The sequence below is a fragment of the Osmerus eperlanus genome, chromosome 22, assembly GCF_963692335.1.
Source record: "Osmerus eperlanus chromosome 22, fOsmEpe2.1, whole genome shotgun sequence".
NCBI lineage: Eukaryota > Metazoa > Chordata > Actinopteri > Osmeriformes > Osmeridae > Osmerus > Osmerus eperlanus.
Window position 1 is genome coordinate 12,527,400 of NC_085039.1, and position 12,895 is coordinate 12,540,294.

The 12,895-nt window shown below is 50.5% G+C and overlaps 2 protein-coding genes and 1 long non-coding RNA gene across 4 annotated transcripts; all 3 read left to right on the forward strand.

Moving 5' to 3' along the window:
• Nucleotides 1–181: 181 nt before the first annotated feature.
• Nucleotides 182–3,340, forward strand: LOC134009092 (acyl carrier protein, mitochondrial-like). The gene is made up of 5 exons (XM_062448782.1): nt 182–370; nt 603–725; nt 910–997; nt 2,288–2,375; nt 2,763–3,340. Exons 1-5 carry the CDS (start codon nt 215–217, stop codon nt 2,764–2,766), a joined length of 459 nt encoding a protein of 152 aa, XP_062304766.1. The 5' UTR covers nt 182–214; the 3' UTR covers nt 2,767–3,340.
• A 512-nt stretch (nt 3,341–3,852) lies between these two features.
• Nucleotides 3,853–11,522, forward strand: si:ch211-14k19.8 (mucin-2). 2 transcript variants are annotated; one of them, XM_062448670.1, is made up of 11 exons: nt 3,853–4,207; nt 4,463–4,837; nt 5,171–7,594; nt 7,739–7,827; nt 7,974–8,032; nt 8,204–8,367; nt 8,610–8,772; nt 9,532–9,723; nt 10,194–10,415; nt 10,577–10,742; nt 10,815–11,522. In XM_062448670.1, exons 1-11 carry the CDS (start codon nt 4,165–4,167, stop codon nt 10,887–10,889), a joined length of 3,972 nt encoding a protein of 1,323 aa, XP_062304654.1. In that variant the 5' UTR covers nt 3,853–4,164; the 3' UTR covers nt 10,890–11,522. The 2 variants fall into 2 exon arrangements, with proteins under 2 accessions (XP_062304654.1, XP_062304655.1); XM_062448671.1 differs by lacking the exon at nt 4,463–4,837.
• A 468-nt stretch (nt 11,523–11,990) lies between these two features.
• Nucleotides 11,991–12,476, forward strand: LOC134009097 (uncharacterized). Its single transcript, XR_009928226.1, has 2 exons — nt 11,991–12,062; nt 12,181–12,476. It is a non-coding gene; the product is annotated as an uncharacterized LOC134009097 (long non-coding RNA).
• The last annotated feature ends 419 nt before the right edge of the window (nt 12,477–12,895 follow it).

Below are 12,895 nucleotides of genomic sequence, written 5' to 3' on the forward strand. Positions count from 1 at the left end.
CGGTTACTTGAGTTTTAAAAGAAACGTTTGAAAAAAAGTTTAACCTGCTGTCTTAATTGTTGCAATATATGTGTTATTGTATATGTCTGTAATAAACGTTCATACAATTTCGTTTTGTCTTGCCGTGTATGTCTGACTTTGAAACGACCCTCGCCAAAAAACTACAGATCGATAAGCGCATGCGTCGCAAGTTTTATTCTGGGTGTTTACCACGATGGCGACTCGCATCTTTGCCCGGTGTCTCCGCTCACTGCAGAATTCAACAACCTCGCTACACGGTTCTTCCGCTGTAAGAATCGCAGCGACAACCGTCGGTAGTCAAAGGCTATTCTCCCAACTTTGCAGCGGCCAAGAAACGTGTTTGACACAGGTGTGTGTAATTTTACGTCTTCATGACCGCCTAGCTAACCTTAACTAGCATCTAATGCTAACGCTAGCTACTACTAGGTCAGGAAGGTCTAAGCCGCTGTAGAAATTAGCTATGGCCTCGATACATTTTAAACGCTCAAAGATAATTAGGTGTTTGCTTACAATTATTCGCTCCGGACAAACTCAATCCGCGTTCTTGAGAGTTGGTCAAACACCGTTTGTCCCTTCGTCAGGTTCCCCGCCTAACGTTGTCCGTCCAGCGGCAGTATGGAGACCTACCCCCGCTCACCCTCGACACCATCCTTGACCGGGTCATCTACGTTCTCAAACTGTACGACAAGATCAACCCTGAGAAGGTAAATGTCTCCCTCGCTGACGCGGAACGGAAATGGACGAAAGAAACGTCGTTGATGAGACTAGAAGTAGCATGCTCGCCCAGTGCAGGTGCTATGCATACTGGTTAAAGGGATCCGTTTAAATTGTACGTCAATGTGTGTGTACCTGTGTATGTGTTCATATGTTTGTGTGTGTGTGTTGCAGCTGCAAGCGTCGTCTCACTTCCTGAAGGACCTGGGTCTGGACAGTCTTGACCAGGTGGAGATCATCATGGCCATGGAGGATGAGTTTGGTGAGAGACCACACACACCATACACACCTAGACACACACACACCATACACACCTAGACACACACACACCATACACACCTAGACACACACACACCTAGACACACCAGAATCAGAATGGGATTTATTCGCCATGAAAGTTTGCACAGACAAGGAATTTGCTTTGGCAGGAAGGTGCATACAATAAACATATACCTAAAATTTAAATATGTGGACTATCTATACTAAGGGTACATAAACTAGCAGTACTAAGTGGGATTAGAATAGAATTAAATATACAATAAAATAAAATATAAGTTGCCGTAAATTACAATATAAAAATACAAATATTACAAAAAATACAAATGTACAAGATACCATTTTGTAATGCAGATACACACACACACCATACACACCTAGACACACACACCTAGACACACACACATACACACCTAGGACACACACACACACCATACACACCTAGACACACATACACCATACATACCTAGACACACATACACCATACACACCTAGACACATACACACCTAGACACACACACACACATACACACCTAGACACAAACACACACCATACACACCTAGACACACACACACCATACACACCTAGACACACACACATACACACCTAGACACACACACACACCATACACACATACACCATACATACCTAGACACACATACACCATACACACCTAGACACATACACACCTAGACACACACACACATACACACCTAGACACAAACACACACCATACACACCTAGACACACACACACCATACACACCTAGACACACACACACACATACACACCTAGACACAAACACACACCATACACACCTAGACACACATACACACCTAGATGGCGCTCGTCAGTAGAGCTTCCTCTCCATCCGTCCACAATCTCTGACCCGCCTCTCTAGACCCCGCCTCCCTGACCGGGGCCTTCCCTGACCCCGCCTCCCTGACCCGGGCCTCCTCCCTGACCACCTCGCCTCTCTGACCCCGCGCTCTCCCTGACACCCCGCCTCTCTGACCGGGCCTCCCTGACCCGCCTCCCTGACGCACTGCACCCTGACCGGCTAGCCTCTCTGACCACCGCCTTCCCTGACCCTCGCCTCTCTGACCCCGCCTCCCTGACCCCGCCTCTCTGACCCCCGCCTCCCTGACCGCGGCCTCCCTGACCCCGCCTCCCTGACCCCGCCTCCCTGACCCCAGCCTCTCTGACCCCGCCTCTCTGACCCCGCCTCCCTGACTCCCACCTCTCTGACCCCCGTCTGTGTGTGTGTGTGTCCAGGCTTCGAGATCCCTGACAGTGAGGCAGAGAAGCTGATGTGTCCTCAGGACATAGTTCACTACATCGCTGACAAGAAGGATGTTTACCTGTGAGTAACTCTCCTCTCTTCCTCCTCTCATCTTTTCCTCCTCTCATTCCTCCTCTCTCTTCCTCTCTCTTCCTTTCCTCTCATTCCTCCTTCCTCTCCCTCATCTACACTCTCTTCCACTCTCTTTAATTACCTCCCTCCATCTCTATTCCTCCATCTCTTTTCTCTCCACTCACCAACTGACTTGAGAGACTGGTCAAAGTGCTACTGTGAGTTCAGCAGTAGCTGGTAGCAGTAATAATGACTTTTTGATTAATGAATTTTGGAGACACTTTTATCCATAAGTGACGTACAGGGGGGATCAGAACCTCTACTCATCTGCAATCAGGTGCTCTAACCACTGAGCTTTAGCTCTACCCACTAATATGTTCTTTGTGTTTATTTCAGGTGAGGAGACAGGCAGACACTACTCCTACAAGCCAGCCTCAACATCTGTACACACACACACACACACTATTCACCATCCACACACACACTATCCACCATCCACACACACACTATCCACACCTTCTCACCATCGACACATTTCTTAGAAGATAAAAAGCTTTATTCCTAGTTCCTAGAATCTACTCCTGTGAGAGAAAGTAAATGTCTGTATATAAGATGTTACAAGGTTTGTTGACTTAAGCTTTTAGAGATATGAAGTGTTTGTACAGGTAGCGTCTCAAGTCTCCACGCCTGGATGTGATTGTGTTTTTGTCACCATCTAGTGGTGACACAGGGTAGTTGCAGCCCAAAGTTTGTTTTCTGCAGAAAACCCAGTAGATGATGACAGACAGCTAAGTTAGTAAACATGCCTTGCTGTCTGACAATCTTACTAGACTGTCCTCATCCCCAGCTTCCTGTCTTCCTGAATCTCACCCTTCTCTCTTCAAGCAGAAACCAAACGCCAGTATACATATAATGTTCGTTTTTTTCCTGTCGCCTTTCAGTGATTAAAATAAAGTCATTAAGTGCTTCTCGTTTATCGCTGTATTGTGAAAAAAAATATTCATTATTGTTTTCATATCTTCTGGTTTGGCAGAAATGACTAACCCATATATATATAAAAACGTTAGGCAATATTTTAAGAGGTATTTTAAGCACGTAGGTCAACTTTAACCTCCGTTTGGGTCTTATCTACCGCTGGATATTTTACTCTGTTCGATCTGTATCAACATCTGTCTACCTAGCCGGTTGTGCGTGTCTGTATAAACACCAGGAGAGTTTCTGTACAGGACACGCGGGCGCCAGCTTATAACGAACTCCTGTCCTCCACGCGGGGTGCAAATAGGAACTACTAATTACCCTCTCGAGCCCTTTCATGTCCCCCTGTCCCGTAAAATGTAATGGCTTCCTGCACACCGAATAAACCGGGAGTAAACCAACCTAACCAGCGCCCGCCCCCCGCCGTGATCATGGCGGTCTACTGGCCGTAGGCATGCACCCCTCCGCGCGCGCCACAGGAACCGCCCTGAGTTCCAAGCGTTAATGACGCTCAAATGGAACTAGGGAAGGCGCGCGGGGGCTGTAACCACTGCCTTCTCTCTCTCTCTCGCTTTCACTTATAAACACACACACAGAAGCAACACACGTGTGGCCCATTTCAATGCTGACGTTACCCTGACGGGCAATGTTCTAATTTCCGTTAACGGGGAAGCGATGGCAAGGGGGCTTTCTACTCATCTCGCACGCTGTTAGTGTGTTTCCGTGCGGTTCTTGGTGTCCGAGTCGTCTCCATCGCGCGCAGAGGCTCCATACATGGATCTGGGTTTTGAGGATCGGACCGTGAGATGTCTGAACAAACAAAATGCGTCTTCACGCGTACGGGCTTCTCTTTATTGTCACGACAGGTAAGGAGGCGAATACACGTTAAACGGCCGAACCGCTGTAATCAGTGGGGCAGTTTGTTAGAAGCAGGATGTAATTCGTTACGCACTTATTTCCACCCTTACTGGAATGTTCCTCTAACTTAGAGTTACGTTCGGTTTGAAATCAAATTAGAGGATGGATAACTGTTTTAAAGCAGACTAGGTTTAGTGATTTTATAGTCTTAAGCGTTCTGTCTCTGAGGAGTGGTCGTTTTTTAACTCAATCCTTTTTCTCAGGTAATATATTTGCTACGTTACAGTACGACTGTGGCGGAACCGTGAACCGGGAGAAAAACGGTTTAATCAGTGTCACCATACCGGGGAAAGTGGACCCCAACAGCGTCCATTCCAAGTATGACAGAGGCGGTAAAGCGTTTGACACCGGTTGCACATGGGTCATCGACGTCCCTTCAAATCAGTCGGTACGGTTGGAAACGGTGACGGTGGACGATGGCTCGCTCTTGTCAGTACACTGCGGTGCCAACGGAGCGGAACGAGTTTTGGAGACTGGGAAAAGCGCGCTGTTCCACGGCTGCGCTCGAGCCACGCTGACCTGGAAATTAAAGGTTAAACCAGGCAGCGATGCGCATTACTTGCGCGTATTTTACGAGAGTAAGTCGACCTACATTATTACCAAGCTAACCGTCAAGGTGGGATAGTTTATTTAGCTCAAGGCTCCGCGTGCAGAGGCCTATGAATAAATGTTTGTCTCGAGACTTGGTAGTAGACCAGGTGGGTCTCAGGAGCTCACAAGCTTCACTCTGCAGTGTGTGATGTGGTTGTTGTGTTCTGTGTTATTGCGTGACAGGGTTATGTGTTATTGTGTTATATGGCATGGTGTTATGATGTAATGGTTTCCACCTCGATTCTGTCAATATTGCTGTTTCCACCTTCACTGTGTGTGTGTGTGTGTATCTGACCTGGTGTGTGTGGCTTCTTTTCCAGGTCCAGTCAGGAGTTCCAGGGAGCAAGCCCCTCTCATCCCAGAGTTTCCCTCTTCCTCCTCCTCCTCTCCCCCCTCCCCCCCTCAGCCCCAGACGGAGGGGGAGTCCTCCGCCTCACCCCTGGGTGAAGAGGGGTACAGGGGGGGGCGGAGGAGCCGAGGTCACCCCCTTATAAAGCTGCAGATACGGAGATCTGGACCAACACACAGCTCTGGTCCTGGACCTAGCCCTGGTACTAGCCCTGGTCCTGGTCCTAGCCCTGGTCCTGGTCCTAGTCCTAAGCCTGGTCCTGGTCCGGGTCCCACCCTCCAGGACCCGGGGGTGTTGCTGACGTTGTCTCCCCAGCGAGGGCAGCTCCTGGTTGGGCAGGCTGATAGGGAAGCTCCCCTGCTTCCTCAGGAAGGACAACACAATGGAGCGGATAAAGCTGCAAGACTCGACCCCCACGCCACACTGGGCCCCGCCCCGGCACACACACTCTCCCACACACACACACTCTCACACGCACACACAGACACGTGCACAGACAGACATGCAGACGCACAGGCAAACAGCACACCCACACACACACATTCCTTCCCACATTCCAGCACTAGCACACACAGCAACACACTCACCAACACACACACTAGCACACACCCTAACACACACATGAACACGCACCCTGACACACACACTAACACACTCACCAACACACACACTAGCACACACAGTAACACACTCACCAACACACACACTAGCACACACCCTAACACACACATGAACACACACACTGACACACACACTAACACACACATTAACACATACCCTGACACACAAACTAACACACACCCTGACACACACCCTGACACACACACTAACACACACCCTGAAATTGACACAACATCAACAGAGCAGGTCAGATCCCGGCTTCTGACGACCAGCCCTGCCCCAGGGGGGCTCGACCTCACCCTAGCCCCAGACAGAGCCACCGAGGCTGGGGAGCCTCGACAGACCGCTCCCCTGACCTGGAGGATCCCCAGGAGCATACCTGTCCTTGACCTCCGAACGACCCCTGGAAGGACCCTCGACCCCGTGAGGTCACATCTCAACGTGACGTCACACGACCCTGAGCAGGAAGAGGAGGAGTTTCAGGAGAGAGATATCACTAATCGCACCCCATCGTTCTTCCTCCTTCCAGACAGTAGCAGTGGAGCGCCCGCTCAGGAGCGCTCATCGCTGGAGCCGGGGGGGTCAGACCTCACTAATCGATCAGGATCAACTGAGTCGTTGGAGACAGGCATCACCAGTCGCTTGGCAAGAGAGTCTGGAGATGGACTGATGAGTGACACTTTCTCTCCTTCCCTCTCCTCTACCACACACACACATCTCACACACACACTGCCTCCAGACACACATCTCACACACACACTGCCTCCAGACACACTCCTCACACACACACACTCTCCAGACACACTCCTCGCACACACACACTCTTTAGAGACACACTTTACACACACACACACTCCACCAAGCCCCACTGTTATGACCAACACACATTCAGAAACAAACACCACACACTATCTTAATAATCAAAATTATACAGTCCTTGAACCAACACACTCCACACCCCTCCCCCCTCCTCACCCACTCCCCCTTTCTCCCCCCAACCCTCCGCCCTCATCGACTCACTCCCCCACCTCCCCCTCCTCTCCCAGCCCCAACACAGACAAAAACTACAGTTGGACTACAAATCCCACAAGCTCTGCTCCCTCCACCACAGTGCTCCCTACCTTGGGAGATGTAGTCCAGAAGTCCACCGTCTCCTTACAACCCATGACCTCTAACCCATCAGCACCATTGGAAGTTACCGCGGCAACCGCCAGCAGGGTTGACAAGGTTTACACTGAGACGGACGGCACACACACTCGAACTTACCACCTTACCACATACACACTCGGCACACACACACCCTCACCCAAACTGTTGTCCACACAGACACCTTATACTGCAACAGCTGCACCTCACCACCTGCCTACACACATACACACTCTCCACACACACACTACCCAACCCGACACACACACACCCCACACAAACACTACCCAACCCGACACACACACACCCCACACAAACTCCACACTCACACCTACATCTTCATCCAGACACACCCCCCTCGCAAAACCCACCCCTCCAACCCCCACCACCGTCCCCAACCGTGACCCTACAACCCCCCCGCCCCCCGCCCCCCGCCTGACTGCCACCCCCCTCCCACCAGCCAGCCCCAGCAGAGCCTCCACGCCCCCACCACCCCTCTCCCCAGGCCAGGGCAGCCCACCATGGGGTAGAGCAGCTGGCTCGCCCCCCTCTCCGGTCCTCCCAGACAGAAGCTCCACCTCTCCACCCAGGGTCTTCATTGTGCCCAACCAGCCTGCCGTCATTAAAGGTAGTGTGTTTGTGTACTGACAGTGTGTGTGTTGACAGTGTGTGTGTAGATGTGTGTGTGTGTGTACTGACAGTGTGTGTTTGTTTGACAGTGTGTGTGTAGATGTGTGTGTGTGTGTGTACTGACAGTGTATGTGTGCTCCAGAGGACTCTATCCAGCTGCTTCTGCAGATCATTCTAGAAGACCCAGGCCCACACCAGTCTGATACCCTGGAGAAATATACTTTCACCTGGGTAGGACACACACACAGACACACACAGACACACACAGACACACACACACACAGACACACACAGACACAGTTTTCCTTTTTTAAGTATCTCTTTTCCAGTAACATTTTCCCCTCTCTTTCTGGTGCTGTTCCACCCCTGTCCTCTAGGTGGCGCCCCACCTGCATAGAGCTCCAGGATTCCACACCCTGCTGGGAGCTTGGAGCAGGTGAGAGGGGAGAAGTAGGAGGTGGGAGAGGGAGGAGGTCCAAACTGGGTTTTTACATCCATAGTTATGTTTGGGCTTTTCACAAATATTAACTCACCCTTCAAACCACTGTGTTTATTTTTAAATGTATGTGTGTGTACGTGTGTGTGCACGCTTGTGTGTGTGTGCCAGTGGCCAAGCGGTCCAGATTCTGGTGGAGTTCAGGACTGTGGGGGCTCTGGCCTGGCTGGGACAGTCGGGGGCGGAGTCTCTGCTGGAATGCACCGGATTGGCCCAGGCTGTTAGAGAGGGGAGGAGCTTCCGGGGGTCAAAGGTGACAAACATCACAGTGGGAGGTGAGTCAGAGGTCAGGTGTGTGTGTGTATTGCTAGTGGTGGTCTAGGTTGAGATGATGTTGTCACAACAGGGAAGTTCAGATGTCACTCGTCACCCATGGCAACAGAGCCCTGGATTAGCTAACAGCTAACAGTGTCTTCTCCCTCTCGGGTTTTCTTTATGTATCTCCTCCCCCCCTCCCCTCCTCCCCCCCTCCCCCCCTCCCCCCCTCCCCCCCTCCCCCCCTCCCCCCCTCCCCCAGGTGTGGAAGAGGCTGTGTGTGGATGGCTGCTCAGCTGCCCTCCAGGGTACCAGTGTGTGTCCAGGCCAGGCCTCAATGCCAGCTGCTCCTCCCTCTGCCACCACCAGTACTGCCACCACCACGGAGTCTGCTCCCACCACACACACCAGGGGCCAGTCTGCAGGTACACGCACACACACACACCAGGGGCCAGTCTGCAGGTACACACACACACACCAGGGGCCAGTCTGCAGGTACACACACACACACCAGGGGCCAGTCTGCAGGTACACACACACACACACGCACACACCAGGGGCCAGTCTGCAGGTACACACACACACACGCACACACCAGGGGCCAGTCTGCAGGTAAACACACACACACCAGGGGCCAGTCTGCAGGTACACACACACACACACACACGCACACACCAGGGGCCAGTCTGCAGGTACACACACACACACGCACACACCAGGGGCCAGTCTGCAGGTACACACACACGCACACACCAGGGGCCAGTCTGCAGGTACACACACACACACCAGGGGCCAGTCTGCAGGTACACACACACACACCAGGGGCCAGTCTGCAGGTACACACACACACACACACACCAGGGGCCAGTCTGCAGGTACACACACACACACACACACCAGGGGCCAGTCTGCAGGTACACACACACACACACCAGGGGCCAGTCTGCAGGTACACACACACACACCAGGGGCCAGTCTGCAGGTACACACACACACACACACCAGGGGCCAGTCTGCAGGTACACACACACACACACACCAGGGGCCAGTCTGCAGGTACACACACACACCAGGGGCCAGTCTGCAGGTACACACACACACACACACCAGGGGCCAGTCTGCAGGTACACACACACACACACTGGCCGGGGATGAGTTCTGGTTCATGGTGTGTGTGTGTCCAGGTGTTTGGTGGGGGATGACTTCTGGTTCATGGGTGGTCGTTGTGACGTGAGGATGACAAGGCTGAAGCTGGTGGGGGCGTGTCTGGGCGCCCTGGTGGCCGCGGTAACCGTGGTGGTTGCCTTGGCAATGGTAGCAGTGCGTCGGTACAGAGCCGTGCTGATACAAGCCAAGGTGGACCAGACACGCAGCAGGTACACACACTTATACACACACACACAGGAGGTGAGCAAACAGGAAGTGGCTTTATCAGTCCTGATGCCAGAAAGAAAGAAACTGAGAAAAGTAAACACACCTTGTGTGCGTGTGTTTCTGCATGTGTGTGTGTGTGCGTGTGTTTCTGCATGTGTGTGAGTGTGTTTCTGCATGTGTGTGCTTGTGTGCGTGTGTTTCTGCATGTGTGTGCGTGTGTTTCTGCATGTGTGTGTTTCTGCATGTGTGTGCGTGTGTTTCTGCATGTGTGTGTGTGTGTTTCTGCATGTGTGTGCGTGTGTTTCTGCATGTGTGTGCGTGTGTTTCTGCATGTGTGTGTGTGTGCGTGTGTTTCTGCATGTGTGTGTGTGTGTTTCTGCATGTGTGTGTGTGTGCGTGCGTGTGTTTCTGCATGTGTGTGTGTGTGTTTCTGCATGTGTGTGTGTTTCTGCATGTGTGTGTGTGTGTGTAGCTACCGCAGGTTCAACCACTTCGACGAGCTCTCCAGTCGGTTCTGGCTGCGGTCGTGGGCGGGGTCAGCTGACTCCCTGGATAATCCCGCCTTCTCTCGCTCCGACGAGCTGCTGCACCTGAGGGCGCTCGACCGCACTTGCTGTTACCACGACGACACGCTCTCGCTCGCCTCCACCTGCCCTAGCAACGGGATGCGGCTGAACACCGTTTACCCTCACAGGTGGCACATACTCACACACACACACTCACACGCTCACACACACAGGTATGTACCTATATACACGTAAACAGAAGCATACATCCATACATACAAGTAAACATAGGTATGTATCCACACACACAAAACCAGTGATCCTTCCGTGTGTGTGTTCTGCGCCCCAGCTCCCAGTACGGCTGGGCGGGGAGCGAGGCCAGTCTGGGGGAGTGTGTGCTGGACTCGGGGAAGGCCAGCGACCTGTCGGTGTGCAGCTGGCCCATAGAGCCCATCCAGTGGACCCCCTTTCCTCTGCTGCAGCAGCTGGCCAATCACAGGACAGCCCCGCGGCAGGTACGCATCTGTGTTTGTGTTTCGGACGGTGCTGTGTGTGTATGTGTTTTTGATGGTGCTGTGTGTGTGCAGGTGAGGTCCTCAAGGCCAAGGTCCTACTGTGAGGGCATGGAGCTGGTGGATCTGGAGAAAAGCTGGACTGCTTAGCTGAAACACACACACACGCTTCTGAACCGTGACCTCTGGACAGGAACTTCTTCTACAGGATGTGATGTGTTAACGTGCGCTGTCATCCAGAGGTGTACAGGGGGATTTGAACCTGCCATCTCTTCACCTGTGATCTTTTGAGCTGCACCCTTGAATCTACTGATGTAAATGTAGCTTCCTTCAAGCCAGACATATTTCTACTGTTGTTATGAGATTTTGGCACTTTTATGAAGACGTGTTTCATGTTTTGCGTAAAAACTTTACTTAATTTTGAATAAAACAAGTTCTATAAATCCATGCTGTTTGAGAGGCGGGGAAAGAGTGCTTATTAGTTGTTGTTGGTTGGTTAGTGTGTGTGTCAGGGTTCCTGCAGGTTTCAGTAAGTCAAATGTAAGACCTTTTATAAGACATTTTAAGACCATAAAGATTGAAATGTAAGACCTACACAACGCATTACCAAAAAAATATTCAAATCAAAAAAAAAAAAAAAAAACTAACAATGAATTTAGTCATTGAAAAAGCATTAATTTTATTTACAGATAAAGCAATCACATTAGTAACATAATTTTATTATTTAGTCATTTATGTATTAATTTCATTTCATTCAGCACTAAGTACTAGGGGTGGGGGAAAAAATCGATTCACATCGATTAACAATTTTTATGTAAGCATATATTGAATCGCAATTTGATTAAAAATCGAAAAAATCGTGAATATTTTTTTTTTATTGAATCGTGACCCCAAGAATCGAATCGTGTCAGGCCAAAAACTGTCCTATCTGATGTCACAATGCCGTTCCGATGCAAGGACTCGTCCGTCGCTATGCCGACCTTAAATTCCTGCGATAGCTACACGTGCTAGCAGGAAACTGTCCTTGTTGCTATACTGGTTACTAGGTAGGAAGTTTTGTATTTAGGCCTATTTAAAACAATTTATTCTACTCTACGATTTTAAGTTTTCACTCTTTCGACATTCCTGAGACAGCAACGAGCGCAGGTAGAACATAATACGTGTTGCCTTCCCGGTCTGTTAAAATTTATGCTAAATAAGTTATTTTTTAGACGAAAAAAAGCTAGCTAACTAGCACTAGCTATCGAACGCGTTGCGAACAAGGGCCTACACCACAACGACCTGGGTTCAAAACCAGCACGGAGCGTACTGCCAAACACATCCGTGGGCCCAGATCCCTGTAACCGCAGCGCACTCCCCGACTGTCCAGATCCCTGTAACCGCAGCGCACTCCCCGACTGTCCAGATCCCTGTAACTGCAGCGCACTACCCGACTGTTCAGATCCCTGTAACCGCAGCGCACTCCCTGACTGTCCAGATCCCGTCTCCCAACTGTCTCTCCAGGTACCCAGCTGTCCCACCAGGAAAGGCTCAACCAAGAGTCTAAAAATACATTTACCTTTTATCAGTTTTATTTATAAGTCCAAGAGCAAAAATGTAGCTGTAAGAAGATCCTTCAGACAGATTTGAACACAAGACCCTCACTCAGTAGCCCACATCCTTAACCACTGAGCTATCAGGGATCATAACAATCCCCACTCAACCTAAAATTTGACATTGAACTATCTAGTTGTAACAACCTGCAGAGTTGGGGCGTCAGAAAACCATAAGAAAGCAGGGCTCCCGTTAACTCACTGGGTTAGTGTGTGTGCTCTTTCAGACATGCTGGGGCAGTACCGCAACAGCCTAGGTTCGAATCCCAATTTCAATTTTTTTATTTTAACTTAAAAGTTACATTGTGGTCATGTGAGATGTGGGACTTCATTCATATAGTTTCATAAATATCGTCTATCCTCTCCGCCAAATGCTTGTTAATCTCAGGAAGATTATCTTTAGTATGGTTTGGTTAGAAACAGAGTGCGAATTATACAATAATAATCGGGAGGGGGCAGCTTCTTCTCCAGGGCATAAAGTAATATTAACGATTACAGGTAAGAACGATATATATAAATGTATCAACCCGCCCGACCTGTTGTTTTTACCTCGTTTGGGGGGGT